The following is a 19,590-nucleotide window of genomic DNA, read 5'->3' on the forward strand; positions in this document are numbered from 1 at the left end:
AAGGATGCCCCGGAGCATGGTACATTGGCGAGACCATGCAGACACTGCGACAATGGATGAACGGACACCGCACAACAATCGCCAGACAGGAGGGTTCTCTCCCTTCAGCAGTCAAGGACATTCAGCCACCGATCTTCGGGTAAGCGTTCTCCAAGGCAGCCTTCGAGACACACGACAACGCAAAATCGTCGAGCAGAAATTGATAGCCAAGTTCCGCACCCACGAGGACGGCCTCAACCGGGATCTTGGGTTCATGTCACGCTACACGTAAACCCACCAGCGAAAAAAAGAGTTATCTGCTTTTAATACAACTGGTCATTCGCTCTCTTTCTCTTCCTTTCGGATGTTTCTCTCTCTCTGTCTTTGGGCTCTGACCGTTTGTATATTCAGTAGTCCTGTATGTAATGTCTCTCTGTCTGATTGCCTTGACAACAGGCAGTTGGAAAGATTATCTGTAATCACCAGGCATTGTTCTCTAACTATATATACGGTAACCTTCATGGAATCCCACACTCACCTGACGAAGGAGAAAGCCTCCGAAAGCTTGTGATTTTCAAATAAAACTGTTGGACTATAACCTGGTGTTGTAAGATTCCTTACATTTGTCCACCCCAGTCCATCACCGGCATCTCCACATCAATGAATTCATAAACATTGCTCTAATCAACATTAATGTCCAATGCAAATACACCATTTTTTTTTCTGTACAATTTTGAAAAAGTACTCAAAAAAAAAATGTACATTGGAGGATCTCCAGCAACGTTGCTAGTCATCGCAGTATCAGGGAGTGGGGCGCAGGAAATGGAATCCTCCAGCCAGAGGCAGTTAGCCATATTATTTTGGGAGCACGGCATGGAAATAGAAAGCAGGTGATGGAGCAGTTGTGCATGTCCTCATGGGAGGTAGAGGGAGCAGAGAGGGTAAAATGCCTGAAGAGGGGAAGGAGAAAAAAAAAGATACATCATGGAAGCTGAAAACAGGCTAAATTTCCACCCCTCCCTCATGGCCAGATTGGCCTGTAGTGTCACATTTTTAGCATGGACTAATGTTGGGTTCTGACAGACCAGCGATATCATGCTCAACATGAATCAGTTAAGCTAAAGGCTCAATATTACAGACAATAAATAAAGAGAGATGTCTAGGCTATTGCTCTCACTCTTTTGAAGAAGTCAATACAAATATCCTTTCAGGAAATTTGCACACCAGCAAGGCTCTCCCCAGATGACCTGAGCCTCCTGACAAGGAATGACCCTGTTTCTGTCAACTAGTAACCATGTCCTAGAGTGCACAAACCAATTGTAAGCTTGTTATTTTAATGTCTACAAATTTAACAAGTGCAGTAAAGGCAGGACACAGTTAATATTTACAGTAGAATTTATGCAACTGGGCAGATAAATAGCAAACTAAATTTAATATGAACAAATGGAAACTTGTATTTTGTAAGAATGAATGAGGACATAAGTATTCAATGAAGGTAGTACAATTAGCAGAGAGAAACTGTGAAAGGAATCTGGGAGTGACAGTTGGCTTGTCACTTCAGCGTCAAGACAATAAGGAGATACAATTTTTAAAAAAGCAAATAAAATGTTGGGATATACAGCCAGAAGAATGGAGCACACGTCTAGAGGGATTATGCTGAGATTTCATAATGCACTGGTCAGACATCACTTGAAATACTGTGTGCAGTTCTGGTCACCACATTTCAAAAGTCATATGTATTAGAATGCAGAAAAGCGAGAAGGAGGATGATTCCCAAGTATGCAGGATAAGCGCTATGAGGAAAGACTAGGGAAGCTAAAGCTCCACAGACTAACTGGAGTCATTAGGGGGTGGCCATGTTATGGTCTATAAAAAGTATTAAAATGACAGATAAAAGTAATATGATGATTGCTTTAGGATCAGTCAAGCCAGTAGAACAGGATGACAAAAATTTAAATGAGTGAAAAGTAAATTTAAAACATCGCAGAAAATAAATTATTTACTCAAAGTGTGACAGCATTCGAAATAGTCTACCAGGTAAGATAGCGTCTTAAAGGCGTTGGACCAGTTGGATGCTAAGCTGAGTGAGATGAAATACTGACGGGATGAGCTCAATAAATCAAACGGCCTTTTCCCTTCTTCAACTTTTATGTTAGTCAGAGTCAAATCAATGCTGAGACACAGGAGGTCCAAAACCAAGACATCCTTCATTTTTAGGGAGTTACAAGAATAACTGGTTCACCCATCCCAAATCTTCTAAAAGAAGTGGTTCTCAAACATGTGCGAGGGACCCCCTGCAAATATTGACAAAGGACCCCCTCCTGACTTTAAAAGACCCTTTATAACTTGCCCAAAAGAAAACTGTTTAGTCATTGCAGAAAATGGTAGTATACAGAGAATATATCAGCAAATTAAATACTGGAACAAACATAGAAAGCAGAGTTCTCAAGACAATGTGATCATGGCACGTGGTATGACTAGCACCGGACAAACAGCAATCTGATGACCTGCAGACCCCTGGGATCCTCTTTAAACCTCCTATGGTCCATGGACCAATTTTGAAAACCTATGTTTTAAAGTGTCCTTTTTATGAGGGAGAAAGGCATTTCGTGGTTGCGACCCAAAAAAACAACTATTTTCAACTCCCACCCACTCTTGGGGTTTAAAATCATCACCAAGTGATCAAACTTGGGATTTTCCTGGACTGTATGACTTATCTATGCACTAGTTTAATTAACTAAGAAGCACACCCAGAATATTAGGGAATTAATTTGGAGAAATGCTCAGAGATAAATGTGTTAAGTTTGCATTAATGTAAATATACATGCAATGAATCAGTTACTTAACTAGTACCGTACTAATGTTTAAATATTGCACAAACCTGTGTGTTCTGGCAGGTGACTTCAAACTGAGTTCCAGTCCCATTACAGACACCATAATGTTCAGAATTAGCTTTTGTCTTGTATTCAATTGAAGTTGTACCATTTCCTACATTAAATGGTTCTTTAGCAATTCCTTCATCTGACCAATTTAAGACAGCAGTTGCAGCTGAAACAATTTCTGACGTACTTATGACGTTATTATAGACTGAAGAACTTTCAACTATACAGTTGGATTTTGTGGTTGTTCTCCCTATTCCAGTGACGATCTCAGTAGATGCATCCACAAAACCATTTATAAGGGTTGCAGAATTCACCTGCACATTATTTACTGCACTGTTTGTGTTGTATGTGCAGTGTCCAGATTCTTTGATAGGAACTCTGGGCTTTAAGAGCTTACTTCTCACTCTTTTTCTTGTTTTACAGTCAGAAGAACATCTAGTAGTTGTGTTGTCGGTACTCAACTTGTTTTTCCTGTTTGTATACGTGGAATGACAGTCTTCAGGCCCCTTGGAGTGACTGCTGGAGTCAGCTGAAGTGTTTAGCTCCTTGGGTTTTGAATTAAACTGAATGTTAAGCTTTTCTTTCTCAGATATCTGAAGCAAGCTTTCTTCGCTAATTAGGCAATATTTGGATATTCGGTCCTCAAGGGACATTGAAAGTGCTTCTTCCGCCTGAACAATACCAGCTTCCCACTGAGTGTGTACTTTAACAGAAATCTAGATCAAAGAAAACAAAAAGTCTTTCATTCACCATAAAGCCCACAATCTAAAGAATACACATTATTGTAATATATACATGGTACAGAGTCAAATGGGATGGTGCTTCTTTTTATTGAGCATGAACAATAGTTCCAATCAGCATCTGAATTCACAGTATTGAATAAGCAGTGTCACAATGATCACTGTGAAATCTATAAGCACAGTAAATTAAGGTTTCACTGTACCAATTATGAGATGATCAACTCCACAGCAAAACACCTTATCAAAATGCACAGTAAAACACTAACTCTGAATTTGAAGCTAAAACTTATTTCTGCATGTGGCAGTTTTAATTATTTAGCAAATCTGGAGTCACCCCTATGTAAACACAAGGCCAGAACAGTAAAGACATCCATCCATCTTTGTACCAGTGACCTTGCTAGGAATCTGACGTTCAGACTCAAGCCTGGCAATAAACATAACATAAATGAATTAAGTGATGGCATTAGAGAGCCTGCTTTCTCATTTCACAAATTAGCTACATTTTTAAATACATTAGAACCATTTAAATGAATTATTTACCACCTCAACAGTTCATCAGAAGCTCTCCATGGTGCTTAGCTAGCAGCTTTTGAAACTTTTTATTCTGGAGAGAAAAGAGCTTAACTGTAAAAGGATCAGTTTACCAACAGCACATTCATTATACTTCAATTTCAGAGTTTATCTCAGTACTTTTAATCTTTATTATCGAGGTTTGGCCTCTGTGACATTGTGGCAAAATTGATCAGGTATATACAGCACCTTATTTCTCTGTACGTCACGTTCTGCATTTTTGGCATTCCTTTGAACCAGCAGCTCATACTGATGTCTTCCTTCAAATGGCTCAACCACTGCTGATGCAACCCAGGCATGCTCTGCAACGATGCCCAAAAACCGAACACGATATTGTCGACAGGGCCTCCTGCTGGGCTCTAAATAAAATGTACATCAAAACAGTAAAGAATAACTGGAATCCAGAAAGAGCATTATCAAAGGCACTCTCTAGTTGGTGTCAGACTCTGGGGCTATGTACTGGATTTCAAAGTGTTGTAGAATTAAATAGATCCAACAAAATGTCACTTTTAAAAAAAAGTAAAACTCCTTTCACAGGTACATTTCCCCAAATGCTAAGTTTCTGATCTCAGCTGGCTCACCACAAGAAGGGGACAGGTGAACAAAGCCAGGAGAAAAATAGAGAATTGGAGACAGCTAACCTACACCATAATCATTCACCTCCTTAAGGCCATTTACTAAGCATCAGCTGTGGCATGGAAGCAGGTCATCTGTCACCTACACCTGTAGAATAACCCATGACTAAGGAAAGAGATTAAGGAAAGGAGGAAGGGGAAAAATTATCTGTATTTAAAAGAAAATATATAAAAGAGGCACCTTGGGTCCTTCGAGAGTTCAGTAAACATTCGGTCTACTGCTTCTGATCTGACTCAGTTAGCATTAGATGTAGCTCACCTCTAAGCAACAACCAGCTCCACATTTCTTTCCCTAGAAAAAAAAAACATTTTGTATCTAAATACCTACCCTTCATCTTGGTGTGAATCTTCAGCAGAGGATCAAGACAGATAGCACTGGGCCACCAAGGACGTCGACTAAACTTCACCCATACCAAATCTCCAACCTCAAACTTCACTGGAATCACCTTCTTCCGCCTTCCAACACACTGAAACCAAAGTGACTTGGTCAGAACAACATTTAATGTAATATATTGTATCATAAATCTCACCGAACAGTTTTAAACTATCAGGGATAAACTGGCCAAGTTATTTCATTCTAAACCTAAATATTGCTTTACATTACATGAAGTCCTTATTACAAATTCACATGGGGACAGATGAGTAGTTATATAATTGAGATTTTGCATCTGGTTTGCGTCCAACATGCCTGTAGTGCGTGGAAATGTATCCAACGTCATTTAGGATGCAAATCTTGCCAAGTAGTTCAAATTTCAATGAAAAAGCAATGATAAAACACAAATATACATGATGCATTTAACTCTCTCAAAAAGAATCCCATTTTCAAAATAAGGAAACAATCCTATTCCTGACAAAAAGCTTTTGGATGCAATGACAGTTTCCCTCATTCCCAACCATTATTTTAGGGACACCTGTGTGGATATATTGATTTTCCAACCTGTCCTTATCCCTTCAAATCATGTTTCTGCAGGAGATCTCATTGGTGTTTCTAGCCAATAATAAATAAAAATAATACAACATACATTAAATTGCACTTTATCCATTGAGACATCCTGGAGGACACGAAAGGCACATGTCATTTCAGGATTTTTTTTAAAACCATTTTAGCCACAGAAAGGATTGCCTTTAAATGTTGAGGTTTTGAAGGAAAGTGTCTTCACTCAAGTTTTTTTAAAAAAAGCACCAAGATGAAAGGCGATTAATATGCTAATAGAATAGATATTGAAGTTGTTTTCCCCCAAAGACTGTAAACAGTAAGCAATTTGTTAGCCTGTCTCAGTAATTGGTAAACACCTCACATTCATTGTGTTGGGAAGTTTCTGGTCCTGGGCACTGCGTAAATTGTCTGGCAGACTTTCCCTCCTGGTTGTCAACACGGAGGTAATATGGAGTCAGAAACACTCGCTGACACTCGTGTCCAGCAAAGGCTGTGAAATCAGTCAGGTTTTTAAAACAAAAAACTAGGAGGGCAAACTTCAGCCAGGCTCAGAAGGAGAATGTAGAAGGATACTGGGTAGTTATTTTGTTTAAGTCAAGTATCACATGTTTTTTTATTTTGTATTACATGAGACAAGTTGTACTGATCGGACTTACTAAGTTCAATCATAGAAAATAGGAGCAAGAGGAGGCCATTTGGCCCTTCGGGACTGCTCCACCATTCAAAATGATCATGGTTGATCATCTAACTCAGTACCCTGCTTCTTCCCCATATCCCTTGATCCCTTTAGCATTAAGAAATATATCTATTTCCTTCTTGAATACATCTAATGACTTGGCCTCCACTGCCTTCTGTGGTAGAGAATTTCACAGGTTCACCACCCTCAGTGAAGAAATTTCTCCTCATCTCTGTTCTAAATGGCATACCCCATATCCTGAGACTGTGACCCCTGGTTCTGGACTCCCCAGCCATCGGGAACATCCTCCCTGCATCTAGTCTGTCTAGTCCTGTTAGAATTTTATATGTTTCGATGAGATCACCTCTCGTTCTTCTAAACTCTAGTGAATATAGGCCTAGTGGACCCAATCTCTCCTCATACGTCAGTCCCAGGAATCAGTCTGGTAAACCTTTGTTGCACTCCCTCCATGGCAAGGACATCCTTCCTCAGATAAGGAGACCAAAACTGCACACAATACTCCAGATGTGGTCTCACCAAGGCCCTGTATAACAATCATAACTGTTGTGCCTGCTGTAACGTGAAATAATGCTGCCTAACGAGTCACACCTGGCCTTGACTTACCAGGTATTTTTTTGGTCCGCCTTCAAAAAGATTGAAGAGGCACGTGGGGCTTGTGCAAAAGAGATATATATCCAGTTCATCTCACAAGGGGGTACTTTTGTTACACTCCCGGGTTACGCTATTGTATAAGTAAACATAGAGCAGTGCAAGTCTGCTCTGGCATGAAAGCAGTGTAGGATCCACTTATAGGAATGAGTAATGCCACTAAGCTCAAGAAGGAGCTACAGCAGACTCAAATTTGGAACAGCACTATATAAATGCAAGTTTGTTCCTTCATTACATTAGTATTATTAATATAATACATCATCCCAAAGTTCTTCACAGAAGCAAAAAATAGCTCAAGAGGAGTGAAAATAGCAGTGGTGGGAGAAGTGTTAGGAGTGGTGACCATAGACAAGTTATGATCTGAAATGCACTGCCTGAAAGGGTGGTGAAAGCAGATTCAATAGTAACTTTTAAAAGGGAATTGGGCATACAAGTGTCAGCTGTGGCTTAGTGATAGCACTCTTGCTTCGGAGTCAGAAGGTTGTGGGTTCAAGCCCCACTCCAGAAACTGGAGCACATAATCCAGGCTGACATTTCAGTGCAGTACAGAGAAGGTGCTATACCGTCGGAGGTGCTGTCTTTCGGGTGAGGCGTTAAACAGAGGCCTGGTCTGCCCTCTCAGGTGGGCATAAAAGACCCCATGGCACTATGCAAAGAAGAGCAGAGGAGAACCCCTTGTATCCTGGCCAACATCTATTCCTCAAATAATATCACTAAAACTGATAATCTGGTCATTTATTTCATTGCTGTTTATGGGAGCTTGCAGTGTGCAAATTGGCTGTGGCATTTCCTTATATTACAATAGTGACTACACTTCAAAAGTACTTAATTGGTTGTAAAGCACTTTGAGGTCATGAAAGGCACAATATAAATGCAAGTTTTTCTTTTTCTGCATACTTGAAAAGAAAGAATTTGCAGGGCATTGGGGAAAGAGCAGGGGAGTGGGACTAATTGGATAGCTCTTTCAAAGAGCTGGCGGACACAATGGGTCGAATGCCCTCCATCTGTGCTGTATGATTCTATGAAAACAAGATTGAAGACGTAAGTATGAGGAGGCTTTTGAAGTAGGGATAGGCTGCAAGGTTTAGAGAAATCATTCCAAGACAACTAAAGGCTCCATTGCTGAAGATGGGACTTAAGTAGTGGGAATGTACATTGAGGCCAGAGTTGGAAGATGGAAGAATGAGCACTGAGGAAGGTTGCAGAGACGGGAGAGGAGAGGCTAATAAAGGGTCTTGTAAATGAACACAAGGGATTTTGAAAATTGATACATTGGGTGATGGTGTGCCAATGAAGGTTGGCGAGCACAGGAGCAAGCACAGAGTAGAATAGGACGCAGCTGTGGTGTTTTGAACAAGTTAGAATGTGTGAATGACTGAATGCAGGAAGCCAGCAAGAGGGTGGTTATGGTAATCATGTCTGGGGTGTCTAAGGCATGAGTAAAGGCCTCTCCTCTCTAACCAGCCTCATCCATGCGTGTTGCTCCATTTCCAGTGATCCTGCCATATTAAACCACCTTTGCCAAAATCCCATTTGCCTTCATTTCTAAAAAAAACTTAGAATTAATGCACTGGCACATCTTCTCTCAATGCAGTGAAACAGCAACTTATCATTTAAGGAATGTTTCCATTCTTTATTCCAAAATGTATTAAGTCATATTTGTGTTAAACTGCATGTGCCACTTAGCTGCCCATTTTCCTAGCTTCTGTAATCTCTTGCATTCTTCTTGGTAGTTTTCTACTAATCCACTTTAAAATGCATTAATAAACTTTAACATCCATTGCTTTATATCCAAGTTCAAATAATATTCATATAGATAGATAAAAACATGATAAAAATAAGCTCAGAATGAATGACTTCAAAAAGAAATTTCTGCACAGCCTGGTCCAATTATCTCTCACCCTCTAACTCCACTTCACCTGAAGATTACACTTGGCCTTGACTTGATCTGAGGATTGACTAGTCTATTAAAAGTCTTACTTTTTTTTTTATTCGTTCACGGGATGTGGGCGTCGCTGGCGAGGCCAGCATTTATTGCCCATCCCTAATTGCCCTCGAGAAGGTGGTGGTGAGCCGCCTTCTTGAACCGCTGCAGTCCGTGTGGTGACGGTTCTCCCACAGTGCTGTTAGGAAGGGAGTTCCAGGATTTTGACCCAGCAACAATGAAGGAACGGCGATATATTTCCAAGTCGGGATGGTGTGTGACTTGGAGGGGAACGTGCAGGTGGTGTTGTTCCCATGTGCCTGCTGCTCTTGTCCTTCTAGGTGGTAGAGGTCGCGGGTTTGGGAGGTGCTGTCGGAGAAGCCTTGGCGAGTTGCTGCAGTGCATCCTGTGGATAGTGCACACTGCAGCCACGGTGCGCCGGTGGTGAAGGGAGTGAATGTTCAGGGTGGTGGATGGGGTGCCAATCAAGCGGGCTGCTTTATCTTGGATGGTGTCGAGCTTCTTGAGTGTTGTTGGAGCTGCACTCATCCAGGCAAGTGGGGAGTATTCCATCACACTCCTGACTTGTGCCTTGTAGATGGTGGAAAGGCTTTGGGGAGTCAGGAGGTGAGTCACTCGCCGCAGAATACCCAGCCTCTGACCTGCTCTAGTAGCCACAGTATTTATATGGCTGGTCCAGTTAAGTTTCTGGTCAACGGTGACCCCCAGGATGTTGATTACTTGTGACATGGATACCCTGCCCACATTTGCCCTTACTTCCTGTTGCCATGAATTTTGTATCACACTTAAGGTCAATGTTATAATGTAAAACTGAATCCCATTTGCATGTCACATTGCAGTTGCAGGTTTCCTGCCACAAGGATGCGCTGTCACACCTTCTAATTAAGTCACCACAATGGGATCTCTGCCATACCACAAATTTACCTGGTATGCTTCTGCTTCACCACAAACTAAGTAAACAAAAAATTGTCACATTTTTAATTTTCCAGTCATTTTTTTTCCTCCCTAGTCTCAATTTCAACTTGGTTGCTTTGCTCCTCAATATTGCTTTGCTCGCCTGAGGAATTTTCTCCACCGAACTCCCCTCCCCCCACTACCTAAGGGTTCCAGGTCTGCTCCAAATTTTAAACTTTGCTTCCCAAGTTTGTTTCTATTGTTACCAGGCTCCCTGCCTTTTTTCCTGTTGCCTTTGAATTTAGCTTTACTTCCTCAGTCCTCAAATTGCTGGCAACTCTGCAGAAGCTGCTCAAACTTTGCTGAACCTTCTAGGCCGGCTTTTCCCTTGGTGTCTGTAATGTACAGATTTATTTTCTTTCCACTGGCCTGCAAAATAATTAAGTGCAGTTTTCTCTTTCCAACTGTTCCCATTTCACTTTTCTCATGGTACCCCTCCTTCCCCACCCGCTGAACTGAAGTACTAACCCAGAAATTGTTCAGTTAAGACTGTTGTTTCTTTTATTATTCCTTGTTTCAAATTTCTTGATCTTTTCCCTTGGTTCCATTTCCTTCGCCCTCTCTCACCAGTGAGGTCTGCTTTCTGCTGTGATTTATTTAGTCCTATTTATCTACTTACCTTTGCTCCCCGATGATTCTTTTCACTCATTAGTGCTTAAGGTTTACTTATGTATTCTTTATTTATTGGTTATTCTTATTAATTTGTTCATTTGTCCTTTCACTGAACTATGGGCAAAGGCCTGCAATTCCAATTGCTTCCACGTATTTTCTTTTGTTACAGAATGCAGTGCATTTCGATTTGGGAAGCTCCTGGCTGTTAAAACTGGATAGCCATGTGGTGAAGGAAAGAATACTAGAATCTGGTCTTTAGTTATTTCCAAGCCTTTGTTCAGAGTTTCCTCTTGCACACACCACAGCCTAGCTAAGCTCTCCTATAAAAAGGATGCAAGACAGTCCCCAATCGATACCCACTACCTGAATACAATTAATCCCAATTGATACAAATCATACAATTAACACTGGCATGTGTATAAAATGCAGGCGTACCCAATAGATGTCACTAAGCGATAGGGACCTGGGGGGTTATAATTGATTAAACGGCTCACAATGCTACAAGACCATTAGGTGGGCACATAAGAGTTTTAGGTTGTACTGCTAGGACAATACAACACAAAACTAATTACATTATACTTAGGTTGTACAAAGCCTTGGTAAAGGGCACACTTGGAGTATGTTGTCCAATTTTAGTCTCCATTCATGGCAGGGGATATCCAGCTCCTGAAGAAAGTACATAGGGGAGCTGCCCTAGTCAGGGTTATTTTCATTCGAGAAATGCAGCTTTAGGAGGACATTTCATAAAGCTTGTTTAAAAATGATGGGATTAGATTCTGCCCAGTTATATAGGTTATTTGACATGGAAAGGGATGAGAGAACTAAAGAGGCATGTGTAAAAAAATATTTAAGCAAAGATTTAGGCTAGCTGTTTGGAAGTATTTCTTTTCAAAGAATCACTACCCTCTAGAACAGATTATCAAAGCGCACGGTGAGTATTCTCTACAGTCGTTCAAAAGGGAGCGGGTTAAGTTCCAAAGAGAGGAAGTCACTTTCAGTTGGAGAGAGCAAGTCCCAAGTTTGCAGGGATTAATAGAATTTGTGTGTTACCATGATCTACTGAAGATTTATTTGATTGCCGTAGCAGGTTGGAGAGCAATTTCTCCAGTTTTTCTTAAATTGGCCCCAGATATTTCCCCTCTCCAAGAAGATTGTATGACTTTGGGTCCTTTTCCCAACCCACCCCCATGATGTCCACGGCTGAACCATACCTGATGAGGTGGGATTGATGGTCTTTTTCCATCCACGTTCTTATGTTTCACTTACTTTGCAATTCATTCCTCCTGGTTCCTTTGTTTATAGTTGTGCAATTTGTTAATTTGTTACTTAGTTGCACCCAATTCCTGTTTAGTAATTTGTTGATCCTACTTACTGCTCCCCTAACAGTAAGCCCCTTCGAGATCCCATTTAATTTAACTGGTTAACTGCCATTTCAAATTTATCTGGAAAATATATTTAAAATCTTAAAAATTCACTGCTTTTATTTTTTTAAATTAAGGAAAACACAGCTGCGGTGAATGGCTACTGCCCTTATTGAATTAATAAGGCAGAGTCCACAAAAATGACATTTACTTCATCCTCCAGTCTATATTTTCATTGTTCTCTCAAAAACTTAACAGGCTAGTAAAACTACTTACCAGTCATAAATCCACGTGGACTACCTCTGATCAGTCCATGCCCTAACTATCCAATTATGGTCTCTAGTAATTTTCCTACTTCTGGTGTAAGACAAACTGGTCGATCATGGATAAGCTTATCCCATTTTGAAAGGGGGTGCAACATTTGCCACAGCTTCCATCTCTGATGAATTTTGAAAAATCATAATTGGTCCCTCCACTACTTCTGCACTTAAACTCCTTCACTACTCTGGGGCGCACACAATCTGGTCAAGGACACATCTTAAGATATGTGTTCCCTTAAGAACCATGTCCTTAGTTAACATAGAAACATAGAAAACAGGAGCAAGAGTAGGCCATTCGGCCCTGCTCCACCATTCAAAATGATCATGGCTGATCGTCTAACTCAATACCCTGTTCCTGCTTTTTCCCCCCCATATTCCTCGATCCCTTTAGCATTAAGTAATGTATCTATCTCCTTCTTGAATACATCTAATGACTTGGCCTCCACTGCCTTCTGTGGTAGAGAATTCCACAGGTTCACCACCCTCAGTGAAAAAATGTCTCATCTCGGTTCTAAATGGCATACCCCGTATCCTGAGGCTGTGACCCCTGGTTCTGGACTCCCCAGCCATCAGGAACATCCTCCCTGCATCTAGTCTGTCTAGTCCTGTTAGAATTTTATATGTTTCAATGAGACCACCTCTCATTCTTCTAAACTGGAGTGAATATAGGCCTAGTCGACACAATCTCTCCTCATACGTCAGTCCAGCCATACCAGGAATCAGTCTGGTAAACCTTTGTTGCACTCCCTCCAAGGCAAGGACATCCTTCCCCAGATAAGGAGACCAAAACTGCACACAATACTCCAGATGCGGTGTCACCAAGGCCCTGTATAACTGCAGTAAGACATCCCTGCTCCTGTACTCAAATCCTCTTGCAATGAAGGCCAACATGCCATTCGCCTTCCTAACTGCTTGCTGCACCTGAATGCTTGCTTTCAGCGACTGGTGTACAAGGACACCCAGGTCTCATTGCACCTCCCCTTTTCCCAAGCTATCACCATTCAGATAATAATCTGCCTTTCTGTTTTTACAACCAAAGTGGATAAACTCACATTTATCCACGTTATACTGCTTCTGCCATATTCTTGCCCACTCACCCAACTTGTCTGAATCACATTGGAGCCTCTTTGCATCCTCCTCACAGCTCACATTCCACCCCAGCTTTGTGTCGTTTGCAAACTTGGAAATGTTACATTTAGTTCCCTCATCCAAATCATTGATATATATTGTGAATAGCTGGGGCCCAAGCACTGATCCCAGCGGTACCCCACTAGTCACTGCCTGCCACCCGGAAAAAGACCTGTTTATTCCTACTCTGTTTCCTGTCTGTCAACCAATTCTCAATCCATGCCAGTCTTTTTCCCCCCAATCCCATCTGCTTTAATTTTGCACACTAACCTGATCAAAAGCTATCTGAAAATCCAAATACACCACATCCACTGGTTCTCCCCTATCTATTCTACTAGTTACATCCTCAAAAAACTCCAGTAGATTTGTTAAGCATGATTTTCCTTTCATAAACCCATTTGTCCAATCCCTTTAATACCCTCCAAGTGTTCTGTTATCACATCTTTTATGATGACTCTAGCATTTTCCCCACTACTGATGTTAGGCTAACTGGTCTGTAATTCCCTGTTTTTTCTCTCCCTCCTTTTTTTAAATAGTGGGATTACATTTGCCACCCTCCAATCTGTAGGAACTGTTCCAGAGTCGATAGAATTTTGGAAGATGATCACCAATGCATCCACTATTTCCAGGGCCACTTCCTTTAGCACTCTGGGATGTAGATTATCAGCCTTTAGACCCATTAATTTCCCGAGCACTATTTTTTTACTAATACTGGTTTCCTTCAGTTCCTCCCTCTCACTAGACCCTTGGTTCCCTAACATTTCTGGCAGGTTATTTGTGTCCTCCTTTGTGAAGACGGAACCAAAGTATGTGTTTAATTGTTCTGCCATTTCTTTGTTCCCCATTATAATTTCCCCCATTTCTGACTGTAAGGGACCTACATTTGTCTTCACTAATCTTTTTCTCTTGACATATTTATAGAAGCCTTTACAGTCAGTTTTTATGTTCCCTGCTAGTTTACTCTCACTCTATTTTTCCCCCTCTTAAATCAATCTCTTTGTCCTCCTTTGCTGAATTCTGAACTGCTCCCAATCCTCAGGCTTGCCACTTTTTCTGGCAATTTTATATGTCTCCTCTTTGGATCTAATACTATCCCTAATTTCTGCCCTTCTACTTCTGTCAACTGTTGTGAACAGCCATCAGTTTTCTTCCTTTCTTTAGTTAAAGCTCTAGGAACTAATCAGTAAAGTGCTGTCATTATCCAAGTTAGGATAACAGCGAGATGATGCTGCAGAGCAGGATCTCTAGGACTTCGGAGCAGGGCCACAGTAAAAATCAGAATCCAGGCATACACTTCCTGTGAATCAAACTATAGCAAATGTGCTAGTTTAAAAAAAATTCCACTTCTATCAACTATAATGAAGCTGCAGGCAGGTAAAATATATTATACAAAAGATTTGCATCAGCATTTTGCGGAAGTACAGCTGCACGGTACATGCTGTATGATGAATTGCTACTAAGACAATTTTGGCTGAAATGTGTACAGGACCACCCTTAGTAGGTTTGAGCTACTCATTCACAAACAAAACCTGAAATCAAACACACACACAAACCTCACATGGCACTGCTCATAGGTAGTCAGGACCTGAAGCACAGCCTCTGAAGTTTACTGTAGTCTTGCTGCAGTCCAACACAACAGTGGTTCATGCTTTGTTGTAATAGAACAAACTTACTTAAGTACTATACCACGTGACTGATACGAGGTAACATCATATTCCTTACTGATAGGCCTCACAAATATACCTAATACCATTTATCTACTACTTTACAAAACTCACTTAAGAACTTTGTTCCTAGTTACATGATAAAATATGCTTTCTTCACTGTATCTACTTATAGTATTTATTTAAAATGCAAGTCCTTTATTTTTGTCTTTGTTCCCCAAAACTTCCCCTCAATTATTTACAAGACTTTTTTTTACTCCTTACTTCCAGCAGTGGATTTGTAATTCTTGCTTATGTAGAAGAAACATTTTTTTCACAGAGGGTTGTGAATCTGTCAAATGCACTACTGCAGATAGTGACTGAAGTAGAGTCAATCTCAACATTTACAAATAAGTTTGATAAAAAGGGGGAATAAAAGAATATGGGAACAGGGCAGGCACATGGGATTAGGGCAATTGCTTGTGTGGAGGACAGACACAAACACGGACTGATTTGGCCAAATGGCCTGTTTCCATATTGTAATTTGTTTACTATGGCCCAGGCTAGTCTGTCAGCTGATTCCAGCCATAATGTCCATACTCAGCATTAAAGCACCTCAAACATCTCCCTCTGACCCTGGCACAAACAGCAACTTGCATTTATATGGCATCTTTAATGTGCAATATTGTACCAACACCTCCATCTTAACATTGTTAGGTCAGAATTTATATTTAATGGATTAAACTATATAAAACATTCTCCCCTAACTTCTTGAACCTAACAGTCATTTAGAAGTTTTCTACCTTGATTATTACAGTACAATCTGGGGTACTGTACTTCAACAGGTGAAGGGTGAAAACTACAACTCTCAGGATGGACCTCTATCTCATATTCCAAATCCCCATTCCCTTTCTATGCAATTGCTACGTTACATGGATTGTCATGATACACTCTGGCTTTTGTAATTCCACAGGAGCAGGGCAAATGCAGCTCATGCCATATAATAAGCAACAATTGGTTTAGTTTGCACAAACCACCAGTGCACTTAAATACATATACACAGAATTATGTACAGTCTACGCACAGAAATAGGCCATTGTCTACGCCGGCGTTTATGCTCCACACAAGCCTCCTCCCACCCCTATCAGCATATCCTTCTATTCCTTGCTCCCTCATGTGCTTATCTTGTTTCCCTCAACTACCTCTTGTGGTAGCACGTTCCACATTCTTACCCTTCTTTGGGTAAAGAAGTTTCTCCTGAATTCCCTATTGGATTTATTATTAACTATTTTATATTTATGACCTTTAGTTTTGGACTTCCCCACATCCACCCTATCGAACTCTTTCGTTATCTTAAAGACCTCTGTCAGGTCACCTCTCAGTCTTCTCTTTTCTAGAGAAAAGAGCCCCAGGCTGTTCAGCCTTTCCCGATAAGTATATCCACTCAGTTCTGGTATCATCCTTGTGAATCTTTTTTGCACCACCACCAAATGTCTCCAAATCCTTTTTATAATATGGAGACCAGAAGTATGCACAGTATTCCAAGTGTGGTCCAACCACAGTTCTATACAAGTTTAAGATAACTTCTCTGCTTTTCAATTCTATCACTCTAGAAATGAACCCCAGTGCTCGGTTTTTTTTTTAAAATGGCCTTATTAACCTGTGTGGCTATTTTAGTGATGTGTATTTATACCCCAGATTCCTTTGCTCCTCTACTCCATTTTGACTTATTATCCAAGCAGTACATGGCTGCCTTATTCTTCCTACCAAAATGCACCACCTCACACCTATCTGTATTGAAATTCATTTGCCATTTACACGCCCATTCTGCAAGTTTATTAACGTCTTCCTGCATTTTGTCGCTTTCTTCCTTTGTATTAACTACACCTCCCAATTTGGCGGTGTCCGCAAATTTTGAAATTGTACTTCCGATTCCCGAGTGCAAATCATTAATGTAAACTCTGAACAAGTGGTCCCAGCACTGATCTCTATGGAACAGCACTTCCAACCTTTTGCCAATCTGAGTAGCTAACCTTAACCCCTACTCTCTGTTTTGTGTCTTGTAGCCAGCTTACTATCCATTCTGCGACCTGTCCCGACTCCATAGGCTCTGACTTTAGTCATGAGTCTACTATGTGGTATCTTATCGAAGGCCTTTTGAAAATCAAAATATATTACATCTACTACATTACCCTTGTCTACTGTTACTTCTTCAAAGAATTCAATAAGGTTGGTCAAGCATGACTTTCCCTTTTGAAATCTGTGCTGACTACTCCACTACATTTTCATTTTCTAGATGTTTTTCTATTACATCTTTGAGTAAAGATTCCACTATTTTTCCCACCATCGGCGTTAAACTAACTGGTCTATAGTTCCCTGGACTTGTTCTCTCTCTCTTTTTAAATATAGGCATCACATTAACTGTCCGCCAATCCTCTGGCACTATTCCCTTTTCTAAAGAATTTTTATATGTATGTAATAGTGCTCCTGCCATCTCATATTATACCATTAAATGTATTGGAAGAAATTCATCCTGTCAAATCTAGACTCTTTGTATAAAAGCAACACTCACATGCTTTCTTCCTTCCACTGGAGCTGGGAGATAGTAGGCCATTGTGTTGTCCACTTTCTGTTCCGATTCATGTGAAGGACTGTATTTAACACTCTTCTTTCTCATTCTTTTTGCTCTGTGCATTACTGGTACTTCTACCTCTTTGATGATTGGAGGTTGCTCTTCCAAATCCTTCCCATCCTCTATTTCCACTTCACTGCAGATAGATGACTCAAACATCATCTTTCCATTCATAACCATCTTAGTTATCTTCAACTTCAACTCTGGTGAACCATTCTGTGTAGAATCAGACTCTGGAGAAGTGTGACTGTCTCTGTCAATTGCACAACAGTCCTGGGTGGGCGAGTCCTCAGGGGATTCAGACCACTGCTTTGTCTCTGGAGACTCAGAAAACCGAGTGGGAATCATAGAAGCTAGATCTTGAAGCTTGCGCAGTGGAATGTAGGATGGTGCTGAAACACGACCATTAAATGCAGGCTGTGCACCACCCTGTGAATCAGTGGACAGCTGAACAGCATTTCTGTCCTGCAGATTACAGCGCTCTTGTCCACAAATATTCTGTCCTGTCCTGCAGCCTGTGCCATTGCTCTCAGAAACATTAAAACCCAATGAATTTGAAAACTGTTGCGGATTAGCAAAAGGCAAAGCACTGCCCACCGTCAATTCATATTCACAGGCATGATCCATCTTGCCCTAGTGTCACCCTAAAAGAGAAAAAGCAACTGGTTATAGAACTGTCAAACTTAAAAACTTTTAATGTTAAAAGACATTAATGCACCTAGAACAATTCTTACCAAGCTTCCATATAAGGTTATTTAGAAAACTTCAAAAAAAAATCACTATTTTGACGATGAAGTGACTCTATACTATCACAAATACCATATTACGACACTTATTATTTAATCAAGAATTTGTGCAAATCAGCAAGAAAACAGCTCAAAAAGGGCAATTCTTGCATTTTTGAACTCATGCAGTGGCAACCAAGCATTACTTCCAGCCTCAATGGACAACAATGAAGGTATAATAAATTATGGGATTAATCTTTAGTTTTCTTATGTTCTTAGAATTTCCCACAATTGTGCATATTCTAAGAACATAAGAAATAGGAACAGGAGTAGGCCATACAGCCCCTCGAGCCTGCTCCGCCATTCAATAAGATCATGGCTGATCTTCGACCTCAACTCCACCTTCCCGCCCGATCCCCATATCCCTTGAATCCCCTACAGTCCAAAAATCTATCTCAGTCTTGAATATATTCAATGACTCAGCATCCACAGCCCTCTGAGATAGAGAATTCCAAAGATTCACAATCCTGAGTGAAGGAATTCCTCCTCATCTCAGTCTTAAATGGCCGACCCTTATCCTGAGACTATGCCCCCTAGTTCGAGACTCTCCAGCCAGGGGAAACAACCACTCAGCCTCTACCCTGTCAAGCCCCCTCAGAATCTTGTATGTTTCAATGAGATCACCTCTCATTCTTCTAAACTCCAGACAGTATAGACCCATTCTACTCAATCTTTACTTATAGGACAACCCTCTCATCCTAGGAATCAATCCAGTGAACCTTCGATGCACTGTCTCCAAGGCAAGCATATCCTTCCTTAGGTAAGGAGACCAAAACTGTACACAGTACTCCAGGTGCGATCTCACCAAAGCTCTGTACAATTGCAGCAAGACTTCCTTACTCTTGTACTCCAACCCCCTTGCAATAAAGGTCAACATACTATTTGCCTTCCGAATTGCTTGCTGTACCTGCATGTTAACTTTCTGTTTTTCTTGTACAAGGACACCCAAATCTCTCTGAACACCAACATTTAATAGTTTCTTACCATTTAAAAAACTCTTTTTCTATTCTTCCTACCAAAGTGAATAACCTCATTTCCCCACATTATACTCCATTTGCCACCTTCTTGCCCACTCACTTAACTTGTCTACATCCCTTTGCAGACTCTGTGTCCTCCTCATAG

General features: G+C 40.8%; 1 protein-coding gene across 1 annotated transcript in view; it reads right to left on the minus strand.

The window, feature by feature from the left end:
• The window catches only part of LOC137332220 (histone-lysine N-methyltransferase, H3 lysine-36 specific-like), a 205,674-nt gene that overhangs the window by 177,783 nt on the left and 8,301 nt on the right, over window positions 1-19,590 (minus strand). The window contains exons 2-5 of the mRNA XM_067995913.1: window positions 17,624-18,327; window positions 5,135-5,273; window positions 4,361-4,530; window positions 2,861-3,577 (exon numbers count right to left, since the gene is read on the minus strand). Coding sequence (XP_067852014.1) covers window positions 2,861-3,577; window positions 4,361-4,530; window positions 5,135-5,273; window positions 17,624-18,310 — 1,713 coding nt within the window. The 5' untranslated portion in view covers window positions 18,311-18,327. The remainder of the gene's footprint in view (window positions 1-2,860; window positions 3,578-4,360; window positions 4,531-5,134; window positions 5,274-17,623; window positions 18,328-19,590) is intronic.

Source organism: Heptranchias perlo, chromosome 14, assembly GCF_035084215.1.
Source record: "Heptranchias perlo isolate sHepPer1 chromosome 14, sHepPer1.hap1, whole genome shotgun sequence".
Taxonomy (NCBI): domain Eukaryota; kingdom Metazoa; phylum Chordata; class Chondrichthyes; order Hexanchiformes; family Hexanchidae; genus Heptranchias; species Heptranchias perlo.